This window comes from Ranitomeya imitator, chromosome 10 (assembly GCF_032444005.1).
Source record: "Ranitomeya imitator isolate aRanImi1 chromosome 10, aRanImi1.pri, whole genome shotgun sequence".
Taxonomy (NCBI): domain Eukaryota; kingdom Metazoa; phylum Chordata; class Amphibia; order Anura; family Dendrobatidae; genus Ranitomeya; species Ranitomeya imitator.
Genome location: NC_091291.1, coordinates 35,397,860 through 35,423,341, shown reverse-complemented (window position 1 = coordinate 35,423,341; position 25,482 = coordinate 35,397,860). Strand labels below are relative to the sequence as shown.

At 47.1% G+C, this 25,482-nt stretch overlaps 1 protein-coding gene across 1 annotated transcript in view; it reads right to left on the bottom strand.

Moving 5' to 3' along the window:
- The window catches only part of POLD1 (DNA polymerase delta 1, catalytic subunit), a 121,566-nt gene that overhangs the window by 75,764 nt on the left and 20,320 nt on the right, over window positions 1-25,482 (bottom strand). Inside the window, exons 5-14 of the mRNA XM_069741876.1 lie at window positions 24,513-24,638; window positions 18,781-18,934; window positions 12,459-12,573; window positions 12,240-12,369; window positions 11,125-11,291; window positions 9,441-9,545; window positions 8,687-8,827; window positions 8,344-8,454; window positions 7,499-7,690; window positions 7,293-7,381 (exon numbers count right to left, since the gene is read on the bottom strand). Coding sequence (XP_069597977.1) covers window positions 7,293-7,381; window positions 7,499-7,690; window positions 8,344-8,454; window positions 8,687-8,827; window positions 9,441-9,545; window positions 11,125-11,291; window positions 12,240-12,369; window positions 12,459-12,573; window positions 18,781-18,934; window positions 24,513-24,638 — 1,330 coding nt within the window. The remainder of the gene's footprint in view (window positions 1-7,292; window positions 7,382-7,498; window positions 7,691-8,343; window positions 8,455-8,686; window positions 8,828-9,440; window positions 9,546-11,124; window positions 11,292-12,239; window positions 12,370-12,458; window positions 12,574-18,780; window positions 18,935-24,512; window positions 24,639-25,482) is intronic.

The window sequence follows — 25,482 nt, the reverse complement described above, 5'->3', positions numbered from 1 at the left end:
CACAGCACAGAGCAGAGTACGGATTCTATAGAAAGCATAGGATACACAGCACAGAGCAGAGTACGGATTCTATAGAAAGCATAGGACACACAGTACAGAACGGAGTACGGATTCTATAGAAAGCATAGGATACACAGCACAGAGCAGAGTACGGATTCTATAGAAAGCATAGGATACACAGCACAGAGCAGAGTACGGATTCTATAGAAAGCATAGGATACACAGCACAGAGCAGAGTACGGATTCTATAGAAAGCATAGGATAAACAGAGCAGAGTACGGATTCTATAGAAAGCATAGGATACACAGCACAGAGCAGAGTACGGATTCTATAGAAAGCATAGGACACACAGCACAGAACGGAGTACGGATTCTATAGAAAGCATAGGATACACAGCACAGAGCAGAGTACGGATTCTATAGAAAGCATAGGATACACAGCACAGAGCGGAGTACGGATTCTATAGAAAGCATAGGATAAACAGAGCAGAGTACGGATTCTATAGAAAGCATAGGATACACAGCACAGAGCAGAGTACGGATTCTATAGAAAGCATAGGATACACAGCACAGAGCAGAGTACGGATTCTATAGAAAGCATAGGATACACAGCACAGAGCAGAGTACGGATTCTATAGAAAGCATAGGATACACAGCACAGAGCAGAGTACGGATTCTATAGAAAGCATAGGATACACAGCACAGAGCAGAGTACGGATTCTATAGAAAGCATAGGACACACAGCACAGAACGGAGTACGGATTCTATAGAAAGCATAGGATACACAGCACAGAGCGGAGTACGGATTCTATAGAAAGCATAGGATAAACAGAGCGGAGTACGGATTCTATAGAAAGCATAGGACACACAGCACAGAACGGAGTACGGATTCTATAGAAAGCATAGGATACACAGCACAGAGCGGAGTACGGATTCTATAGAAAGCATAGGATACACAGCACAGAGCAGAGTACGGATTCTATAGAAAGCATAGGACACACAGCACAGAACGGAGTACGGATTCTATAGAAAGCATAGGATACACAGCACAGAGCGGAGTACGGATTCTATAGAAAGCATAGGATAAACAGAGCGGAGTACGGATTCTATAGAAAGCATAGGACACACAGCACAGAACGGAGTACGGATTCTATAGAAAGCATAGGATACACAGCACAGTGCGGAGTACAGATTATATAGAAAGCATAGGATACACAGCACAGAGCAGAGTACGGATTCTATAGAAAGCATAGGATACACAGCACAGAGCAGAGTACGGATTCTATAGAAAGCATAGGATACACAGCACAGAGCAGAGTACGGATTCTATAGAAAGCATAGGATACACAGCACAGAGCAGAGTACGGATTCTATAGAAAGCATAGGATACACAGCACAGAGCAGAGTACGGATTCTATAGAAAGCATAGGATACACAGCACAGAGCGGAGTACGGATTCTATAGAAAGCATAGGATACACAGCACAGAGCGGAGTACGGATTCTATAGAAAGCATAGGATACACAGCACAGAGCGGAGTACGGATTCTATAGAAAGCATAGGATACACAGCATAGAGGGGAGTACGGATTCTATAGAAAGCATAGGATACACAGCACAGAACGGAGTACGGATTCTATAGAAAGCATAGGATACACAGCACAGAGCAGAGTACGGATTCTATAGAAAGCATAGGGTACACAGCACAGAGCGGAGTACGGATTCTATAGAAAGCATAGGATACACAGAGCAGAGTATGGATTCTATAGAAAGCATAGGATACACAGAGCAGAGTACGGATTCTATAGAAAGCATAGGATACACAGCACAGAGCGGAGTACGGATTCTATAGAAAGCATAGGATACACAGCACAGAGCAGAGTACGGATTCTATAGAAAGCATAGGATACACAGCACAGAGCAGAGTACGGATTCTATAGAAAGCATAGGATACACAGCACAGAGCAGAGTACGGATTCTATAGAAAGCATAGGATACACAGCACAGAGCAGAGTACGGATTCTATAGAAAGCATAGGATACACAGCACAGAGCGGAGTACGGATTCTATAGAAAGCATAGGACACACAGCACAGAACGGAGTACGGATTCTATAGAAAGCATAGGATACACAGCACAGAGCAGAGTACGGATTCTATAGAAAGCATAGGATACACAGCACAGAGCAGAGTACGGATTCTATAGAAAGCATAGGATAAACAGAGCGGAGTACGGATTCTATAGAAAGCATAGGATACACAGCACAGAGCGGAGTACGGATTCTATAGAAAGCATAGGATACACAGCACAGAGCAGAGTACGGATTCTATAGAAAGCATAGGACACACAGCACAGAGCAGAGTACGGATTCTATAGAAAGCATAGGATACACAGCACAGAGCAGAGTACGGATTCTATAGAAAGCATAGGATACACAGCACAGAGCAGAGTACGGATTCTATAGAAAGCATAGGATATACAGCACAGAGAGGAGTACGGATTCTATAGAAAGCATAGGATACACAGCACAGAGCAGAGTACGGATTCTATAGAAAGCATAGGATACACAGCACAGAGCAGAGTACGGATTCTATAGAAAGCATAGGATACACAGCACAGAGCAGAGTACGGATTCTATAGAAAGCATAGGATATACAGCACAGAGAGGAGTACGGATTCTATAGAAAGCATAGGATACACAGCACAGAGCGGAGTACGGATTCTATAGAAAGCATAGGATATACAGCACAGAGAGGAGTACGGATTCTATAGAAAGCATAGGATACACAGCACAGAGCAGAGTACGGATTCTATAGAAAGCATAGGATACACAGCACAGAGTACAGATTCTATAGAAAGCATAGGATACACAGCACAGAGCGGAGTACGGATTCTATAGAAAGCATAGGATACACAGCACAGAGCGGAGTACGGATTCTATAGAAAGCATAGGATACACAGCACAGAGCGGAGTACGGATTCTATAGAAAGCATAGGATACACAGCACAGAGCAGAGTACGGATTCTATAGAAAGCATAGGATACACAGCACAGAGCAGAGTACGGATTCTATAGAAAGCATAGGATACACAGCACAGAGCAGAGTACGGATTCTATAGAAAGCATAGGATACACAGCACAGAGCAGAGTACGGATTCTATAGAAAGCATAGGATACACAGCACAGAGCAGAGTACGGATTCTATAGAAAGCATAGGACACACAGCACAGAACGGAGTACGGATTCTATAGAAAGCATAGGATACACAGCACAGAGCAGAGTACGGATTCTATAGAAAGCATAGGATACACAGCACAGAGCAGAGTACGGATTCTATAGAAAGCATAGGATACACAGCACAGAGCGGAGTACGGATTCTATAGAAAGCATAGGATACACAGCACAGAGCGGAGTACGGATTCTATAGAAAGCATAGGATACACAGAGCAGAGTATGGATTCTATAGAAAGCATAGGGTACACAGCACAGAGCGGAGTACGGATTCTATAGAAAGCATAGGATACACAGCACAGAGCAGAGTACAGATTCTATAGAAAGCATAGGGTACACAGCACAGAGCGGAGTACGGATTCTATAGAAAGCATAGGATACACAGAGCAGAGTATGGATTCTATAGAAAGCATAGGATACACAGAGCGGAGTACGGATTCTATAGAAAGCATAGGATACACAGAGCAGGGTACGGATTCTATAGAAAGCATAGGATACACAGCACAGAGCGGAGTACGGATTCTATAGAAAGCATAGGATATACAGCACAGAGCAGAGTACGGATTCTATAGAAAGCATAGGATACACAGCACAGAGCAGAGTACGGATTCTATAGAAAGCATAGGATACACAGCACAGAGCAGAGTACGGATTCTATAGAAAGCATAGGATACACAGCACAGAGCAGAGTACGGATTCTATAGAAAGCATAGGATACACAGCACAGAGCAGAGTACGGATTCTATAGAAAGCATAGGATACACAGCACAGAGCAGAGTACGGATTCTATAGAAAGCATAGGACACACAGCACAGAGCGGAGTACAGATTCTATAGAAAGCATAGGATACACAGCACAGAGCAGAGTACGGATTCTATAGAAAGCATCATCAGATCGCTGCAATGCAGCAGAAATGCAGGTGTGCTATGAGCGCCAACCACAGGGGGGCGCTCACAGCAGGCCGGCATCAGTAACTATTGAGGTCTCAAAGACCTCTATGGTTACAATGCAGAAGCATCGCTGACCCCTGATCATGTGACGGGTCGGTGATGCGCTCATTTCCGGCCGCGGTTAAATGCCGCTGTCAGCGTTTGACAGCGGCATTTAACTAGTTAGTAGCGGCGGGTGAAATCGCAATCCACGAGCCGCTATTAACTAGTTAAATGCCGCTGTCAAACTGCGGGCACATGTCAGCTGTTCAAAACAGCTGACATGTCCCGGCTTTGATGCTGGCTCACCGCCGGAGCCTGCATCAAAGCGCGGTATCTGACCTTGGACGTACTATCCCGTCCGAGGTCAGAAAGGGGTTAAACTCATCCAAACTGATGAAACTCATGTATCATCAGATACATTTATTGGAGCTTGCTCATCTATTTTGCGATCTCCCATAGAAGTAAACGCCATGAGCGACATCTTCGCAGCCTTGAGGCACTATGTAACACAATTTTGGCCTCCAGCTTTTAAGTGCTATATTCCAGTAACTCATTCCTAGTCAAGAAATACTATTTCATTAATTATACACTTTGCTTTTGTGACCAGGACAGTTAAATATTCTGTTTTACATATTTGCATAGGGAAATCGAAAATATTCATTTATTTTTGTCTATAGTTACAAAAACATTGTATATGCGTTTAATATTGGCCAAGATGAGCAAGAGTGGTTTTGAATTGAGTAGCTTTTGTCAATTTACGATTGCACCGCAAACCACTTTCACGAATCAACCCCCAAATATAGACTCCCATCATGTTCTCTTTATACGGTCCTTGGTAGCTTAGGAAAGAGGTCTTGTAGGTACTTGAAGGCTGCCGATTCTTCGTCGAGAGCTGTGACAAACTGTTTTATCAGGCCTAGCTTTATGTGCAGGGGTGGCATCAGCACTTTCTGTGGGTCCACCAATGGCTCCCACTTCACTTTATTATTTCCCACAGACAACTCAGTCCCCTGTGGCCAGTCCCGCCTGTGAGAGTGCTGATTAGTGTCCCGACTGTCCCAAAGGCAAAGAAAACAAGGAAACTTAGAGGCTCATCAGAAGTGCCACCATTTTGAAGTCTCCAATGACGTCCCAGGCATAATCCTCGTACTTCAAGACACATAACAGCAGCTGGACACTGGTGTAGTCCTCTTTGAGGTGAACTGAGTGCGCCAGTCAGAGATGGGTACTTGTTCCCATTGTTGTTGAGGCTCCTTGATAAACTATCTATGAATAGGCGCCACTTGCTCTAGTTGCACGTGATTCCTACTATAGCTTCGAATAGAGCCGCCACATTGTTGCAGAAGCATAGTCCATCTTGCTATCTGACAAAGCTGGCAAAAGTTTGATGACGCTTTCTCTAATGAGCTACTTTGTCACTTTCATCTAACAAGTTCCACTGTTTGAGCCTGGACGTGAGAAGCTCAACTTGGTGAGACTGAGGTCTCTGATGAGATCATTAAGGTCTTTTTGGTTAGGGTAGTAAGGTGTTCTTTCTTCTTCTAAACTGTATCCTGGACCTGCATTGTCTTCAGACTGCCTACATTCTCCTGAAGATGGATGAACTCCTTCTGAAGGAATGGGTACGAGCCGCTCGGGGCAGCGTGCAAGTGGAGCAATAGAGGAAGGAATGTCTGAATAGGTGATAGGATGTGCACGCTTGCCAGTTCGACGTTTGGATGGGTCCACCATACAGAAGTAATAGTTTTTGACATGGTCAGTAGGCACTCGCCAAATTCACGGGATAGCAAACTTCAATGCCCTTTTTTATCCTCTGTACCAGCCTGTAAGGTATTAAACATGAGAATAAAATATATACCGTATATACTCGAGTATAAGCTGACCCGAGTATAAGCCGAGGCACGTACCTTTGCCACGGAAAACTGGGTACGCTTATTGACTCGAGTATAAGCCGGGTATATGCATTGTCCCCTCATTTCTGTCCTTCTATGCATGGCTCCCCCTTCCTGTCCTGGTATGAATGCCTCCGCGTCCCTGTCTGCATGCCTCCCCTGTCATTGTACGCATGTCTCCCCCTTCCCTGTCATGAATGCCTCCCCATTCCTGTCTGCATGACTCCCCCGTTCAGGCCCTGTCTGCATGCCTCCCCCGTTCAGGCCCTGTCTGCATGCCTCCCTGTATGCAGGACTCCCCCTTCCCTGGTATGCATGCCTCCCCCATTCTGTCCCTGTATGCATGTCTCTTTATTCCCTATCCCTGTGTGCATGTTTCCTATTGAAAAAAAAACCCCTATCATACTCACCAACCTGCGCGCTTTCGGTGCTGGCACTGCATTTCGTTCTGGCCACCGACGCCTGCCTGCAGCTCTTCTTGTGCTCAGCGGTAACTTGGTACCGCTCATTAAGGTAACGAATATGCACTCCACCCCTATGGGAGTGGACACGCATCCATAGTCATCACCTTGACGAGCGGTACCACGTGACCGCTGATCACAGGAAAAAGCTGCAGGCAGGTGCCGGCGGCCAGAAAGGGATGCAGTGCAAGCACCGAGGGCACGCAGGTAGGCGAGTATGATGTGTGCACCGGCTCCTGGCACCGACTGCTCTGTCGTCCTCTCCTCCGCTCGCTTTCTGTACAGTGACTCGTGTATAAGCCGAGGGGGGGGTGTTTTCAGCACAAAAAAATGTGCTGAAAAACTCGGCTTATACACGAAAATATACGGTAAGTGTATTAAACTGTATGATATACAATTACACATATTCTTCTATAGCAGCAAAAAAATGTTGCACTTATTTTAACAGCTCTTGCCATCTAAATTAAATGCAGGTATCAACAGAAATAGATAATTAAGGATCCTGTATTTATACTACTTTATCGACAGTTCTCGCATTTCCAGAAGCTTTCGTGGTCTACGTTTTGATAATGTTTGTGAAAATATAGATTTCAAATTACCAATGTCCTGACCACAAAAACAAACTTTCTTGGGAAGTTTTGCCATTTTCTTTTCACTTTAGACATAAGTGATTGGGAAAACACCATTGGAACCCAAGGACAAACAAAAAAATAAAATTTGTTACATAGTGCTATCAGCCATTAATCTGATGCTGCACAACATTAAAGCGAGATCACTCACCCTTTAACGGGTTCAATAACTGTGGCGCCGGTGTAATCCTCGCCACCCTCTGTTTTCATCACTGGCATTACTAGATCTTGTTTCATTGCCTAAGAGAAGAAAAAAAAACAAAACTATAAAACGTAAAAACTACAATGTAAAATGTATAAAAATAATTGTCGTTGAACACAGATTCCCGCAACAAGAAATTTGTCCTGTGTTAATACCTGTCTGAGAAGTTGCGATACAACCTTGATTTGCTGCCCGCGGGACAACAGGTAGTTAAGGGGTACACCGGTCACACGGGCCATTTCCATGTAATTAATGACGCACATGAGCTTCTCCAGGAGCCGCAGGGGTAAGTAGGCATCCTTTAAGCAGTACACAGCAAGTCGCCTGCGGGTCTGCTCGTTCCCATTCTACCAAAGTTATAAAAGAAAAAATTAAAGCTAAACTTTTTATTTCATATATGACATTTATATCTGGCTACATTAGACACCGCTATTGGGGTTGCGATCACCCCATTCAACAGCATTAACTCAATAATGCTGGTAAATAACACTGTACATTATGCTCCCTCCCATCCTTCACACAGGTACAGATATGGCTGACTCCATCACTAGAAGGAGCTTAATGGTTACACTTTTAGTATTGAGACATTTCAAAGGGTTTGTCCCATCTTCAGAAATGGGTGTTGTTGGATAAAGCTTGTAAAAACAAGCACTTTTCCAATTTATTGGTTGTTAAAATTTGCATCCGTTTTTAAGATAATAACGTGTTTCTGTTGTTTACAGCTCGTTGCCTAGGAGACCGACCACCGCTGCTGGCCATCTTATAAAAGTGTTAATATCTCAAGAACGGATGAGAAGTTTAATAAATAGTAAATTGCAAAATTACTCGTATTTACAAGACCTATCCAACATACCCATTTATGAAGACGGAAATAACCCTTTAAAACCTTAAAGAAGTAATCTTCATAAAAACTGCATAGAAAACAGTTAGTAGGGAGAGTCTAGTGGCAATGTGCCCCTGCTCGGGGTATTTGGGATCTAATATAACAGTGACTCTGTACCTGCAGGTCAGTAATGATGGAATGCTGCACATCCTCTTTCTGTTCTTGTAGGAAGTGAAAACTGACAGCGTTTAAGGTGTAGGACCGCAGCTTGTAATCTCTTAGAAGTACCTGCAATAAAAACTATTTCATTAGGTAAAGTGAAGTGACAGAACTCAGCTCAAACTTTTTTCAACAGCATTTCCATCTATGTAGCGTAAATCTGAAAATGGATTGCCAAATAGAGGTCGGCCTGGGTGCCATTTAATGTCAACAGGGTCCGAAATCTCCGCTATCTAACGGTCAGTTTGTTCTCTGTATAACCCCAAATTGGCAGAAGACATTCATACTTTTATAAGAATACCTGAAGGAGATCGAATTGAACCCGGCCCTCTATATTGATGACTTTGTTTTCTCGTCGACCCATTTGTTTCGACTGGAAGGAAGAGTCTCGGATCACAGACTGAATGTTCCGCATCCTCCCGAGGTAAGGAAAACTGCTGACCTGCATCGCAGAAAAATGTAAGTCATCCCATTGAGACTGAAACGCGCCGCTCTACGTTAAGAAGGTTTTCCCATGAATTACATCCAGAGTTGGTGCAAATCGATTTGCAGGATCATGTCAGTGATCTGTAACCGCTGGACGAGAGTCATGAAAATCACCTCTTACCTGACGGCATCTGCAGCGCTACTTTTGATTAGCAAGCCTGGTGTGAAGGCACATGTGCGCCACGATGACATCATGCATGGCCGCCTCATCAAAAAAAGGAGTCAGGATGTTGGGAGGTAAGAGGTGGTTCTCATGGCTCTCGTCCTGCAAATCGATCATTTAGGGACCATCACAATCACTAGAATGGGGTCCAACGCCCTAGTTCCCTCTCATCACTGTTGAAGTATGAATGGAGAGGCACGGTACAGCTCGAGCACAAGCACAAATATCTCCAGCAAGTTACGTGCAACCACGCCGCTCCTATCAAACTCGTAGAGTGGTGAAATGAAACATGGGCTTGGGATTCCCACTGTGGAAGTCATTTACGTGGGGACTCCCAGCGATCAGACATTTCCAACCTAAATTCACGGAAAAAAATACTCTTGGAGTGTTGATAAAGACACGTTACCTTAAGGGCGTGAGCTCTGTTGATCAGGTACGGCAAGTCGAAATTCTGAATGTTGTAGCCCGTTATAATATCTGGATCAATGACGCGCACAAACTCTGCCCATTTCTAAGAGAAGAATCAAGAATGAAAGATATGAGGGTATCGGAATGGAAAAGTTAATAAACTTTCAGGTTGTATCATGATAATTCCTTCACTTCGTAGCCGCTGTTTCGTTGACCAAGCTCTGCTGATGTCAAGTGGGGTGTACAGGATTGGGGAAAAATGGCTGCTTTCTTCCAAAATCAGCAACCCTGCATACTTAAAGGGTGGTCCACGACTGAATCATTGATCCGTATCTGAGAGATGGTTGGGGGTCTGACACTTGTCAACCCCACAGACTTCTTTTTTTTAAGGTGATGAGCGAACATGATGGGATATGGTGTCATCAGAGCATGCTCGGATATAACTTTTTTTTTTTTTTAATGAAATTTGAGTCGCAAATACCACTTAGTTCGAGAATATAATTATGAGAAGTGATCTCCAAAATTCAAGTTCCTGCTCCGTACAAACTCTCTGGAAGTAATGCTTGGCAGGAAATCAAGTGGTGAAAGGCGATCTCTGGTTATTGTGATAGCTCTAAGCAAACACTTCATAAAGTGCACAAACATAAAAGAAAAGCCAACAAGTGGCGAAATGTGCTAACGGCGGGTAATGAGGATTCTGCTTTAGGACGGAGCAAAATCAAAATTTCCCTTTCGTACTGGAACAATAGGCTGCTTTAATCGGTTTACCTTGGAGTACAATTAACCACATGGCGGTTTCCAGAGCCATAAAATTAAATTTAAAAAAACTTTGTTTTTTAATTAAAGTTGTCTGTGACACTCAGCCATTATAGTTTTGATGGAACAGACTCAAGTCATTTTCTGATATGAGGTCGTGTGGATCACTTACAGAATTTGAGCAAATAAACCTGTTATATATTTATTTTACTCGCTTATATAATGCCATCATATTCCACAGCGCTGTACAGCCATCATCATCGTTATCCCCATTGGGGCTCAAAATCTAAATTCCGTACCAGTATGTCTTTGGAGCACCAGGAGGAAACCCACACAAACACGGGGAGAACATACAAACTCCTTGCAGATGTTGTCCTTGGTGGGATTTGAACTCAAGACCCGAGATCTGCAAGGCTGCCATGCTAACCACTGAGCCACCGTGTTACCAAAAGATCAGATTTCTCTTTTAAAGGAGTTGTTAAATGAAGTGGTCCCCCTTGGAAAAGAAAAACATTATGTACTCACCTCCAGCTCAGTTCCATTAATGTCGGCACCGGGTCTCCCCTGACATTGTTATGCCGTGTCAGTACTGCAGACAATCAGCGGCTGCTCTTGGGCTGCTTCGTCCTTACCACTCCTGTTTGTCCAGAGGCGTGAATCTTGGACAAGCAAAAGAAGTGGGAGCGAAGCCGCCGATTATCTGCAGAGCTCACGTGACATAATGTCATGCAAGCCCCAGCAACAATGGAACTGCATCGCTTTAATTTTGCAAGGGAAAAGACTTCATTTTTTTAAAAAAGGGTTCCCAGGAGGGTTGTGAATACTTTTAAATGCTGGGCTAAAATGTAAGGAAGAATCCAAGAACCAATCGCCAGCCCAAAAGTTCAATTTGGTGCCTTTATAAGGAAGCAGCGGACGGAACATACCGTAAGAAGATCCTGTTCCTTCTCAAAGCAAAGAACCTGCGAACCGACAATGTTGGCGCATGTACCCAGGGTGAAGACATTACGTATGAAGGGATCCTTCTCCCCCTGCCGCAAGACCATGTTGGCAATCTGGATGACAGGATCTTTGTCGGCCTCAGGGAACACTCCTGCAAGGGAAGACAGAATAATGATAGATTACTAATCACATAGTAAAGCGGAGACTATGATTTTATTACTTGTAGAGTAACCAGAAGTAACGCTGAAAATTGATTTGACTCCTGTCTCACCCTTCACATCCACAGAGTTGACTATTCGGGATCTAGTAAAGTTGCGTTTCTGACTTGCATTCAACACACGCCCTGATATTGCTCTGCATGGAGCCATACGTCTCCAAAGGGCCCTGGTTCACCCAACAGATGAACGAGGAAGACTATCCTGTAGCGATGAGCGAACGTGATGGGATAAGGTGTTATCTGAGCATGCTCGGGTACTAACGGAGTGACTTCGGCGTGCTCAAAAAAATATGTTTGCGTTCCCCCGGGCTGCATGTCTCAAGGCTGTTCGACAGGAGCAACACATGTAAGGGTTTCCGGTTTGTTAGGCAATTCCTACATGTGTTGCTGCTGTCGAACAGCCCTGAGACATGCAGCCGCAGGGACTTGAACATGGTTTTCGAGCACGCCGAAAACAGTAGCACCCGAGCATGGAGGATAACACTTTATGCAAGCACCATCGCTCATCACTAGTTATCACTTATCCAAAGGGACAGGTGATAACTTGATAGTTGGTGGGGGTTCAACTGCTGTGAGTCGCATTGATCAGCAGAAGGAGGGCACTTTTACACTTTTATCCCTGTGTGCACACAATCGCCCACGGCTCCATTCATTCCTTATATAGCTTTTCCAGCAGTCCAATAGAGAATGAATGAATAGACAGCGGAGCATCCGATCTGCCGATCCATTTTGTAATAGGGACAAAAGTGCCAGGTTCTACTGGTGATATGGATCCTAGCCATCGGACTCCCACCAATTAGTAATGTATATCACCAATCTTGGACAAATCCTTTAAGTCAATGCCACATGATGCAGAATTAGGACGGCCAATACAACAATTACCTTTTCTTCCGGCACATTCAATGTCAAAACTGAGAACTCGAAGAGGTGCGATCTTCTGCCACTCTCCTTCGGCGGGATGACTGATGAGATCCGACCAACTGATATCAACCTCTAGTTGGGCGAGAGACATCTGCACGGAGAACAAACCCAGGTTAGAGGATTGGACCACCACGAGAGAAAAAAAAAAACACTGTGCCCATGCAAATACCCTCCGCTCACCTTCTTGGGGTCTTCCTTACTGACATCCGTTCCTTGATTTCCCTTCCGTATACGATATTTACCGGCTGGTAGCTCAATCCAATTACATCCAACAATATCATTGTCGACCATGAACCTGAAAGTCAAAATGTGCAATAATGAAGATTATGAAATAAAATTTGCCTTTTAGAATGGGGAAAAACAAACAACTTGCATTAAAGGAGCTATCCAGGCATATAAAATCGATGATCTGTGGGTAGTCCGACACCTTCACCAGGATTCAGTGAGCGGAGCACAACAGCGCAGATCTCTATAATGAGCATCACCCATTGGGATAACGTTTTCTTAAAACTTTTTTTCTCCTTCGCCTCATTTAGCCCCCGGCTTCGGCCGATGTGTAGGCCGCATCCCGGAAGCCACGCCCGCAGTATCGCGCGCTAAGGCGGCTCCGCCCACTTTTTTAGCGCTTCTTGCCTGGCAACAACGCCCCTCACTTCTACCGCTGGTGTCGCCCGCCGACAGAAATTTAGGCCCGGCTTGGGCCTATTCCATATCGTGTCCGTGGCTCCGCCCACAGAATTGACGCTTCTTGCTCTCTGCGAGATTTTATCAACTCTGCAACTCCTGGTGGCCATCTAGGTCCACCCGGCCAGCTCACAAAGGGGCGACGGTTTTTGCATTAAAGGGGCACATCGACTCTACATCAGTACCCATGTAAGGAAGTACCTGACCTAAAGCCAGTCTTCTTCTCCCTATCATTGCTCTGGAGATCCGAACGATAGTCCTAATAATAATAATAATCTTTATTTATATAGCGCCAACATATTCCGCAGCGCTTTACAGTTTAACAGTTTCAAACACAACAGCCATAGGTAACAATCTTAACAATACAGTAATAAAGCAAAATAAGCCGCCCCTGCTCGTGAGAGCTTACAATCTACAATGAGGTGGGGAGATATAAAGTACAGGTGTGTATTTACAATGATGTATTTACAATGATGGTCCAGCCATCTTCAGGGGGTGGGGGATAGTGAATGGGCCACACACACACAAACATAAAATGACTGATTAGGGAACGTGATAGGCCGCTCTGAACAAATGAGTTTTGAGCGAGCGCCTAAAACTATGCAAGTTGTGGATGGTCCTAATATCTTGGGGTAGAGCATTCCAGAGGATTGGCGCAGCACGGGAGAAGTCTTGGAGTCGGGAGTGGGAGGTAAGGATTAGTGCAGAGGTTAGTCGAAAGTCGTTTGCAGAGCGCAGCGGTCGGCTAGGCCGATAGACAGAAATGAGGGAGGAGATGTAAGGGGGTGCCGCACTGTGGAGAGCTTTGTGGGTGAGAACAAGTACTTCTAGCAGGTCACCCCATCCGAATTCAATTGGGTAATGCCACGGCGGTGCCATAGGTCAATCATCTAGCAGGTACCCACGGTCAGGCGTCATGACCGAGGTACCTCACTTTCTCTGATGGTCCGAGATCTATCATTCGGTGATCTCGGCAGTATATATCCCAGGAGCAGAACTCTGGACGACAAACAAATTCAGCCGTCAGGGTTCCACCTCTAGTCAGTGGGAACTTCACCCCGAAGTCTTCCATCAGATCTTCCTTCAGTGGAGCTCTCCAGTTGTAGATCGGATGGCGTCCACACTGAATGCCAATGTACTTGAGTTCGTGGTTCGGCCTCGAGATCCAAGAGCCATCGCACTGCATGCTCTGGTTCTTTCGTGGTACCAGTTTCCATAACTCCCCTTCCACTACTTCCGAAGCAGAAAGAGGCCCAGTGATCCTCCGAGATCCGCACTGACCACATCAGTTTTTGTTTGCGGAGCTAGTATCTTTCCGCCTTATTGCAGCAAAACTGCAAGTAGGGACTTTCTCACAGGGAGGTTTCACACGTAGTTCTTCCCTATCGTATACCGTTCGATCATTGGGACCTTAATGGTCCTAGGAGTCTTACAGTAGACTCTTTTTCATCTGGGCAGACTTTACTATTAGGGAAGGCCCCCCTTTTTTTTTTCTGCGATATCCTTGCCCTGACGAGTCTTCGGAGCTAGCTGCTCTGCTCTTTCAGACTCTTTTTCCCTTATTACCTTCGAGGCAAGGTTGTCCTCAGGCCATCCCCATCCCTTGTTACCAAGGTGGTATTGTATTACCACTGTTATGAGGTACTGTGTGAGTGCGGCTGAGTGTGGCTGTACTGTGTGAGTGTGGCTGTACCGTGTGAGTGTGGCTGTACCGTGTGAGTGTGGCTGTACCGTGTGAGTGTGGCTGTACCGTGTGAGTGTGGCTGTACCGTGTGAGTGTGGCTGTACCGTGTGAGTTGGCTGTACCGTGTGAGGGTGGCTGTACCGTGTGAGTTGGCTGTACCGTGTGAGGGTGGCTGTACCGTGTGAGGGTGGCTGTACCGTGTGAGTGTGGCTGTACCGTGTGAGTGTGGCTGTACCGTGTGAGGGTGGCTGTACCGTGTGAGCGTGGCTGTACCGTGTGAGCGTGGCTGTACCGTGTGAGCGTGGCTGTACCGTGTGAGCGTGGCTGTACCGTGTGAGCGTGGCTGTACCGTGTGAGTGTGGCTGTACCGTGTGAGTGTGGCTGTACCGTGTGAGTGTGGCTGTACCGTGTGAGTGTGGCTGTACTGTGTGAGTGCAGGTGAGTGTGGCTGCTGTGTGAGTGCGGGCGAGTGGGGCTGTACTGCGTGAGTGTGGCTGTACCGTGTGAGTGTGGCTGTACCGTGTGAGTGCAGGCGAGTGTGGCTGTACTGTGTGAGTGCGGGCGAGTGTGGCTGTACTGCGTGAGTGTGGCTGTACTGTGTGAGTGTGGCTGTACTGTGTGAGTGCAGGCGAGTGTGGCTGTACTGTGTGAGTGCGGGCGAGTGTGGCTGTACTGCGTGAGTGTGGCTGTACTTACTGCCTGAGTGCGGCGCTGGCAATAATGGATACAGCACCCCTGCAGCCAGCACAGCGAGGGCTGACTCCGCCCACTCGCATCACTGGTCACATGCTGGTGACATCATCGAAGGTCCTGGAGCTCCGCTGGGCTCTACATCTACCCTGACGGGAGCTGCAGAGCACGGAGCCCCCATGGCCGCTATATTATGGGGGATACACGGGTGTGTGGAGCCCCCATGGCCGGTATATTGGGGGGGATAAGCAAGTTCAGCTGCGTCACTCTGGTCCAGACTGCGCAGGCGCGGTGCGTCGCGCTTGCGCAGTCTATAACGGCTTCGGACAGAGTGACGCTCCCACCGTTATATTATAGATGACATGCTATACACTCATATGTTATTGATCTCCTACTGCTTTTGCACCGAACTGGTTGGCTGAGAGCCAGCAGGAGGGCGTATACTGCAGGGGAGGAGCGAACTCTCTTTGTATCACTTAGTGTCAGCCTCCTAGTGGCAGCAGCATACACCCACGGTCTGTGTCCCCCAATGAATGGCTCGGAGAAAAGGATTTTACGGTGAGTACACAAAAATCCCTATTTTTTTAATATAAAGTTTTCTAAATTGAGACTAGAAGTTATTGAAAGAATATTGCTAAGAAACTACGAACATCTTCCATTAGGGGGTCCGACCATTACGCCACGTGGAACAGAAAATCCCATTTGGAAACATATGAGCCAGTCGCAGGTAGGAATGTAACCCTGTGAAGAAAGCTGGTTCCTCCCATATCACCAATCCGTGACGTAACTACACAGCTCTCCGGCGCCCCCTTTGTCTCTTAGGTCAATAAGGGAACTGCACCTAGAGCAAATGGCCGCTGGGGAGACTGCCCTGTTACCCATGCTGGGTATTCTAAGATTCGCAATCAGAATAAAAAGATCAGCAAAAATTAATTTATGGTTTAGTTGCCTTAAGGGCGCACTAGATACCGTATATACTCGAGTATAAGCCGAGATTTTCAGCCCACTTTTTGGGCTGAAAGTCCCCCTCTCGGCTTATACTCGAGTCAAACCCAGGGGTCGGCAGGGGAGGGGGTGCTGGGGCTGTCTAATTATACCCACCTTCCCCGGCGCCGGCAGCAGCAGCTTCAGCTTCTTCCTGTACTGAGCGGTCACATGGTACCGCTCATTACAGTAATGAATATGCGGCTCCACCTCCCATAGGGGTGGAGCCGCATATTCATTACTGTAATGAGCGGTAATGGTGACCGCTCAGTACAGGATGAAGCTGCGGCGTCGGGGAAGCAGGGACTGCACAGCGCCAGGACCAGGTGAGTATACGGTAAGGGGAGCCCTGCGCTGCGCGATAGTCACCTTTCCTCGTTCTGGGCGCCGCTCTGTCTTCAGCAGTGACGCTCAGGTCAGAGGGCGCGGTGACGTGGTTAGTGCGTGCCCTCTGCTGAACGTCAGTGCTGAGTATGGAGTGGCACCGGAACGAGGAGCAGGTGACTATTGAAAGTGCCGGGGGCCTGAGCGACGGAGAGGTGAGTATGTGATTTTTTTTTTTTATCGCAGCAAATGGGGCAAGTGTCTGTATGGAGCATCTATGGGGCCATAACGTTTGTGCAGCACTATATGGGGCCGTAACGTTTGTGCAGCACTATATGGGGCCGTAACGTTTGTGCAGCACTATATGGGGCCGTAACGTTTGTGCAGCACTATATGGGGCCGTAACGTTTGTGCAGCACTATATGGGGCCGTAACGTTTGTGCAGCACTATATGGGGCCGTAATGTTTGTGCAGCACTATATGGGGCCGTAATGTTTGTGCAGCACTATATGGGGCCCTAACGTTTGTGCAGCACTATATGGGGCCATAACGTTTGTGCAGCACTATATGGGGCCATAACGTTTGTGCAGCACTATATCGGGCCATAACGTTTGTGCAGCACTATATCGGGCCATAACGTTTGTGCAGCACTATCTGGGGCAAGTGTCTGTATGGAGCATCTTATAGGGCCATAATCAAGGCTTATGCAGCACTATATGGGGCAAATATCTTTATAGAGCATCTTATGGGGCGCCATAATCAGCATTTGTGCAGCATTATATTGGGCAAATGTGTCTATGGAGCATCTTATGGGGCCTTTATTAACCTTTATGCAGGATTATATGGGGCATATTTTAATATGGAACATTTTATGGGGCCATCATAAACTGTATGGAGCATTATATGGGGCTCCTGATTCAATATGGATATTCAAAAACACTTAACCTACTGATGTCTCAATTAATTTTACTTTTATTGGTACCTATTTTTATTTTTGACATTTACCGGTAGCTGCTGCATTTCACACCCTAGGCTTATACTCGAGTCATTAAGTTTTCCCAGTTTTGTGGCAAAATTAGGGGGTCGGCTGATACTCGAGTATATACGGTAATTGCAAGAAATATACAGTGAAAATATACCAAGAGTTACAGTCAGAGTAAAATATAACAATAATAGTACAAGGCTTAGAGGTATAAAGCTGGAAGTCAATTTACCAGGTTGAAGGTCGACTGTGGAGGCCGGGGAGCTCTGCGTTCCACAGGTACAAGACTTCTATTTGCCAGGCAGCCCCCAAAAAGCATGTGCATGCTCCCCTCTGGCTGGCATATGCCCTGTTCCTTATTTCATCATCATCTTCTTCTGTTGTCTCTGACTCTCCATGTGTCCTCAGCTCTTAATCCTTCTGTGTCCCTCCCCCCTGTACCTGGGTGGGCTAACAATCTCCATTCTTCAGCTTCCCTGCAGAATATATTCCCAATACCTAATAAATGGAATAACTTCTCTCAGGATGATCGGATCAGTACACGGGCGGTACCAGCGCATGTGGTTTGTTCTGTCGGTCGTACAGGGATCAAACCAGGACCCATTCTATCGCTGTGGGAGGCTGATCTCTGTATCTCAGGTTTCAGAACTCTCACTGACACGGGAGTTGCACTGTCAGATGCACAATTTCTTTAGGGCTTTGAGGATATTTTTTATGAGACTGTACCTCGGACGATGCGTCCATAATTCATAATTTCATGTTGTAGGCGGTCCGGCTGGGAAGACAATAGAAGTGTCCTCCTGTAGTCATCTGACATGTATGCTTTAATTGAGCCCCCAGGCACCTCCATGCCCCCTGCTGGCGTGGCTTCCTCATTCAAGCTTTGAAGTGCCATCTGCCTGCTATACCGGTCTCAGTCCATTACCATACTAAAGGGTCTTCATTGGGAAAAGGTGGGGGCCAGGAGTGCTCATGTCCCTGCAGACGTGTCACCAGCTAAATTCCGATATGAGACAAAATGGAGTCACGCAAATCTCTGATAGGAGGCCAGCATTATGCCCCATATACAAGATGGCGGCTGCTCCCTCTTCACAGACCCCATAGGAAATTATTACATCCAGTTTTGCCGCGATTTCAATAAATGCACAGAATACCTGATCTCAAAGTCAATGTTTGCCTCATAGGCACTGAAAGAGCCGAACCGTATTCCTTGTTCCAAGAGGCGCTTGGCAGGTGCAATAAGGCGGGGAAAGGCCATGGTGATCTTAAGAAAGGGAGAAATCTTCTTCCCATGATATCCGTACATATCTACGGGGAAAGATATGTCAATGTTACTCATCAATACATGTGACAAATAGTTAAAACGAGATGTTTGACAATTACAAATCTCTTATTAATAACTGTGCCTAATAAACCCTATACAGAGCCAGGGAGAGAACATGGCAGTTGTAGCACGCCCATGTGGCTGCATGTACACAGATGGTCCCTTTCCCAGTGCTCCATGCATTTACTAAACCTCACCTAATGCCTCCCCCTTGACCTTGATAGATGGCTCCACCATACTGATATCTCACGTATGTGCGGTGCCCTCCTGGTCCAGCCCATGCTTTACACCCCCTGCTGTGAGAAAGCGCCTTACCGACAGACTCAGCAGTCAGTGAAGCCCTTGATTTCCGCCCCCCAAGCACCCTGCCAGGAGCGGTGCGCACTGCCCTGTAGTGTGAAATAACAGGATTTTTGGTTGCTTACCGTAAAATCTGTTTCTCGGAGCCTTCATTGGGGGACACAGGAACCATGGGTGTATGCTGCTGCCACTAGGAGGCTGACACTATGCAAATAAAAAAGTTAGCTCCTCCTCTGCAGTGTACACCCCACCGACAGGAAGTAGGATATTCAGTTAGTGAGATAGCAGTAGGAGAAGCAACATGTTAAAGATAGAAAGTCAAACTGTGACAATATAACACAATAAAACAAAGCTGTTCAACTTGGGAGGGTGCTGTGTCCCCCAATGAAGGCTCCGAGAAACAGATTTTACGGTAAGCAACCAAAAATCCTGTTTTCTCTATCGCCTCATTGGGGAACACAGGAACCATGGGACGTCCCAAAGCAGTCCCTGGGGTGGGAACAGCAGAAAAAAACTCCATTCAGGTCGGAGAACTTACCACTGCCGCCTGCAAGATCCTTCCGCCTAGGCTGGCAACTGCCGAAGCGTAGGTATGGAACTTATAACATTTGGCAAATGAGTGAATGGAACACCAGGTTGCCTTGCAAAGTTGTAGGGCGGATGCCCCATGGGGTACCGCCCAGGAGGCGCCCACTGCCCGGGGCAGAGTGAGTCTTAATCCCAGGAGGAGTCACTCTGTTCCTGACCCAGTAAGCCTCCAGAATAGCAGGTCTGATCCAGAGAACAATCATAACCTTGGAGGCTGGCAGGCCTCTTGGCGCACCGTCTGGAATGACAAATAGACGGTCCGTCTTCCTAAAGAAGGTGGTCCTAGACAAATAGATCCTCACCGCCCTGACCAGGTCTGGCCTGTTCAGCGAACGCTCCAGAGAATAGGTCGGAGCAGAAGAAAAAGGTGGGAAGGATGATCTTATTGAAGTAACAAGGAGGACACCACCCTGGGAAGAAAAGGCAACAATGGCCATAAAACTACCTTATCTTGGTGAAGAACCAAGAAATGGGGCAACAGGAGAGAGCCACCAACTCCTAGACGCGCCTAATGGAGGTGATGGCCACCAGAAACGACACCTTGCAGGACAGAACAGACAGTGAGGCCTCATGGGGAGGTTCAAGGGGGGGAACCCCACTGAGCCTCCAGAACAAGATTAAGGTCCTTGGGATCCACGAGAGTCCGGTACAAGAGAGCTGCATGCACCACTCCTTGAAGAAAAGTTCTGACCTGAGAACGGGACGGATATATATCCTTGTACCGTGATAGCCAGTAGATAGACAAATATTTGGAAGTGAATTAGTCTATGCCTGATGAAGAGGCCTGAGAAGTCTCGAAGGTTTGCAATTTGCTACCATCTTTTCAGTTAGCCATTAAGAGGCATCAACCACCGAGTTCTCTCAGATCTAAATATCTGACCTGAGAACGGGAAGTCAAGGACTTCTGAAATGGGACTTCAGAAAGAGAATGGAAAGGGTTGCTACCTGACCCTTTAGAGGACTAAGGGCAAGGCCAGCATCAAGTCCCGCCTTGAGAAAAGGCCAAATGGAAGGATTCAACAGCCAAAATGTTAAATTGAGCAACCAAGAACTCTGGTGGCAGATCGGTCCTTGGGACAGAAGATCTGGCCTGTCTGGGGCCTCCAGTGGAAGTCTGCGAGGAGATTGACGATCTCAGCGAACCAGAACCTTCTGGGCCAATCTGGTGCGATCAGAAAGACCGACACCCCCTCCGCAATGATCTTCAACAGCCTGGGAAGAAGGAAGGGGAGGAAACAGATAGGGAAATACAAAATGCGACCCAGGAATGGCCAAAGCATCGGTCTCCAATACAAGAGGATCGCGGACCTGGAAACAAACGGTGGAACCTTCCTAAGCAGTCGCGACGCCAAGAGATCCGCGTCCGGAGATCCCCATCAAAAGCAAATTTGAAGGAAGACCTCCCGATGCAGGGACCACTCTCTTGCCGAAAGGCCCTCGTGGCAGAGAAAAACACCGCGGCCTAGTTGCCAACGCCGGGAATATGCACTGCGGATAGTGCCGGAACCGTCGCCTCTGCCCCAAAGAGGATATTGGATACCTCCGCCATTTCCAAGAGACTGATTCCCTCCCTGGTGTTTGACATATGCCACAGCCGTGGCATTGGACGTCTGGATTCTGACTGGCAGACCTCTGAGAACCTTTTCCCAGTGACTCAGGGACAGAAGAATGGCCGCTATCTCAAGGATGTCGATCGGCAGAGGAGAATCTTGCTCCGACCAACGCCCCTTTAACTGACGGATTGCGGGAAACCGCGCCCCAGCCGGGAAGGCTGGCGACCGTCGTCACCACCTGCCATGGGCGAGAAGGAAGGACCGGACCTGGGGAATGAGAGGGGATGACAGCCACCAGCTGAGAGACCATTAGAATCGGACGGAAGGCCGAATCGGATGATCCAGAGACAGCACAGACCTGTCCCACTGAGAAAGGATGGCCTGCTGAAGTGGAACAGCGCAAAAGGGAACGCTTCCGATGCTGCCACCATTCGTCCCAGGACCTTCATTGCTGAACAGAAGGAAGGCAGCCGAGGGCCTTGCAGAGACCTCCGTCCTGGAGAATTGCCCGTTTCTCCTTGAGAAGAAAAAATAACAAAAAACCCTCGACTGACAGGTGTCGAACAGCATGCCTTAGAAGACGAGGCGCTGACTCGGAACAAGACAAGACTTTGTTCTGCTGACCAGCCACCAGAAACAGGACAGGGAGTCGAGGACGATTGTCACTCTCCTGGGCCTGAGAGGGGGGCGGAGCCTTGATGTCTTCGAGGTACGGAATGAGCACTAGGCCCCTGATCCTCAAAATGGCCATAAATGTAGCCATGATCTTTATGAAGACACTGGGTGCGGTCGCAAGACCAAGTGGCAGGGCGATGAACTGGAAATGACTCTTCTGCGCCACGAAACGCAGGAGACACAGGTGTGCTGGGAAAATCAGAACATCGAGATAGGCTTCTTGGATATCTATGGAGCACAGGAATTCCTGTGGTTCCATGCAAGCCAATACTGAACAGAGGGTCTCCATCCTGAAATGCCGCAGGCGGAACCTTTTGTTCACTAACTTAGGAACCAGATGGGTCGAACTGCGCCGTTCTTCTTCGGCACTACAAGCAGGTTTGAATAGAAACCTGTGAAGCGTTCCTACTCTGAGATGGAAACGATAACCTCCGAACAAAGGAGAAAGGCAATGGATGCAAAGAAACCTGGGATCAGATTAGGATCTTTTAGAGGGTGGGATTCGATGTGATCTTCTTATCTCTGTACCTGGGGGGAGAGAGAGAGAGTACCTCCCCATCCAAGATCGGACGTCCGATAATCCAGCATAGTGGGACGTCCGTGTCTCCTCGAACCGACAGGCTGTGGTGGGCGAGTGGGTGGGAGACGGAGGCAGGCCCGGGTCTGAATCACCTCAACACGCTTCAGTGTTAGGGGCTGGGGTCCTGCCGACTAGACATATGAGGATACGGGGTGGCAGTACACGCCGTACTCATAGTCTCTTTGTGGGACTACAGGTGTGACCGTTCACCCTGTATCCCTCCGTGGTACCTGAAAAGGAACGACGAACACTCAGGTAGATAAGGATCTAATGAAAGACCCGTGTCCACCTCCTACTGACACTAAGCTAAACTGAATATCCTGCTTCCTGTCGGTGGGGTGTACACTGCAGAGGAGGAGCTAACTTTTTTATTTGCATAGTGTCAGCCTCCTAGTGGCAGCAGCATACACCCATGGTTCCTGTGTCCCCCAATGAGTCGATAGAGAAATACAGAATGCAGCATTTCTGGTCATACATGTACAGACAGACAATGCTCACAGTGACACTCTTGAGAACTTTTTACTTATTGATCTGAATGCTTTTAAATCACAAACAGATCTGTTTCTCTATGTTTTTGCAAAAAAATTAAGGTTCATTTAACCTCTGTATCTAATCCTTGTGGCTTTTATATTCAGGGTTTATGGCCTATCGTTTGATGTTTGCCTGGTATCTGTTTCAGCTTATCTAGAAAGCTGGTCACTGGACGGGCAGGGTGAAACCAGAGTTACACAGTGTAAATCACTATACAAGGCCAGAAAAACAGGACTAAGATAGAAGCAGAAAGTTGGGTACCTGTACATGTACAGTGTTGTGATACCTGCATAAGTGGGGACGCCCGTGCAGTGTTGTGAATTTCCCAGGGGTTTTCTGTCTTGGTGCATGCTTCTGATATTCCAGACGGATGAGGTTTAAAAGCCCCTTGGTGATGATGTGAGTATATGTAGTTAATCTTTAGATGTACTTAATCATTTTATGCATTTAATCTTTATATGTACTAAACCTTTGTATGTTAAAATATACAAAAGTGTATGCAATCATATTATTCCTTTAATTTTGTACTTTAAAATAAAATTGCGTTAGATCACAAGTATTAGCCTTCTTTAAAGCCATATCCGAACCTTAGTGTTAAAAACTTAGCAATACACGCCGCCAGGCTCCTCATCAGGAGTGGCACGCACCACAACCCCAGGCGCCTTATCAGGAGTGGCACGCACCCCACTCCAGGCTCTTTATCTGGAGTGGCACGCACCGCCCCCCAAGGCGCCTTATCAGGAGTGGCATGCACCATCCCCCAGGCGCCTTATCAGGAGTGGCACGCACCACCCCCAGGCTCCTTATCAGAAGCGTCACGCACCGCCCCCCAGGCACCCCACGAGGAGCACCGCCCCCCAGGCACCCTATGAAGAACGGCACACACCGCCTCCCAGGCTCCTTATCAGGAGCAGCAGAGACCTCCCCCCAGGCATCTTATCAGGAGCAGCAGAGACCTCCTCCCAGGCACCTTATCAGGAGAGGCAGAGACCTCCCCCCAGGCATCTTATCAGGAGCAACACATGCTGTCCCCCAAGGCACCTTAACAGGAGCAGCACGCACCGCCCCCCAAGCACCCGAGAACTACAAGTCCTAGAGAGTGGACCCCAGCGATCACAGAGTGCTGACATGTCCTAATACACTTAAGGACATAGGGTAATCAGGGATATCTGCTTGTCTCCTACCAAAGATAAAATAAAGAGTAAAGACGTGGTGAGGACAGCAGGTAATCTAATGGGTCAGGTACAACAGAACACGTCCCCCCGGCAGTCATGAACAGCCGTTAGGAATTTTTTTAGCCCCCAATTTCAGGACGAGAAAGACATAATCACTCACTCTCTTTCTTAAGGATGTCAACGGCCAGAACTGCCTGCGAGAGGTTGTCCTTGTTGGATCGCATGTCCTTGATCACGACATTGTTCAGCTCCTTCTTGAAGTCGCTCAGTGACTCTTCTTTGAAGCCTGAAAGACCAATCCGATACAATGATGGCACCATATCAGACAGAGAGGGAAAAGTAGACAGTCGGCATGGTCTGCTCTCCACGATGCCTCAGTGTCCCCCATCATCCACACCCTCACCTTTCCATGCCGCTTGTGCCACAATTTGGGAGTTGCAATCACACTATGGCCATGTTTACTGCACATGCAGTGCTGTCGGATCGCCACGCAAAAAAGAAGCCCACACATAAGGGAAAAATAAAATCGCTACAGGTCCAGAAAAAAAAGCAACAAAGCAAATTATTATTTTTTAAATACTGATCCATGATCAGCACGGATAGAGGGCTCTCCACGGATAGGGGGCGCTACACGGATAGTGGGCGTAACATGAATAGGGGGATTTACATGGATAGGGGGCTTAGCATGAATAAGGGGCTTTACATGGAAAGTACAATCCCTTTAATTATGGATGAGTTTTGTTGCTGCATGTGAAGGGAGTCTTATAATCTTGTCTTTCCCTGTGGGCTTTATATACATACATTACAGTAAAAACCAGACAACAAAAATGTACAAATGCAATGAATCTGCCTAAAAGCTTAATACATAACCCCTAATATCTAATGTATAAGGCTGGGTTCACATTGCATTAAGTGCCGTCCGCTGACGGCACCCGTTACATAGCGGCACTAACGCTATCTAACGGATCCGTTAGCGCACCCATTGACTGCCATTATGTAGCGCATCACTAACGCATATCATAATCGGCATGCGTTAGTGATGTGCCGTCATTCTGTGACGGACCCTCGGACGCAGTCTGCAGCGTTTTTCGGGTCCGTCACCGCTAGCACAGAAAGAACATCTGCGCTAG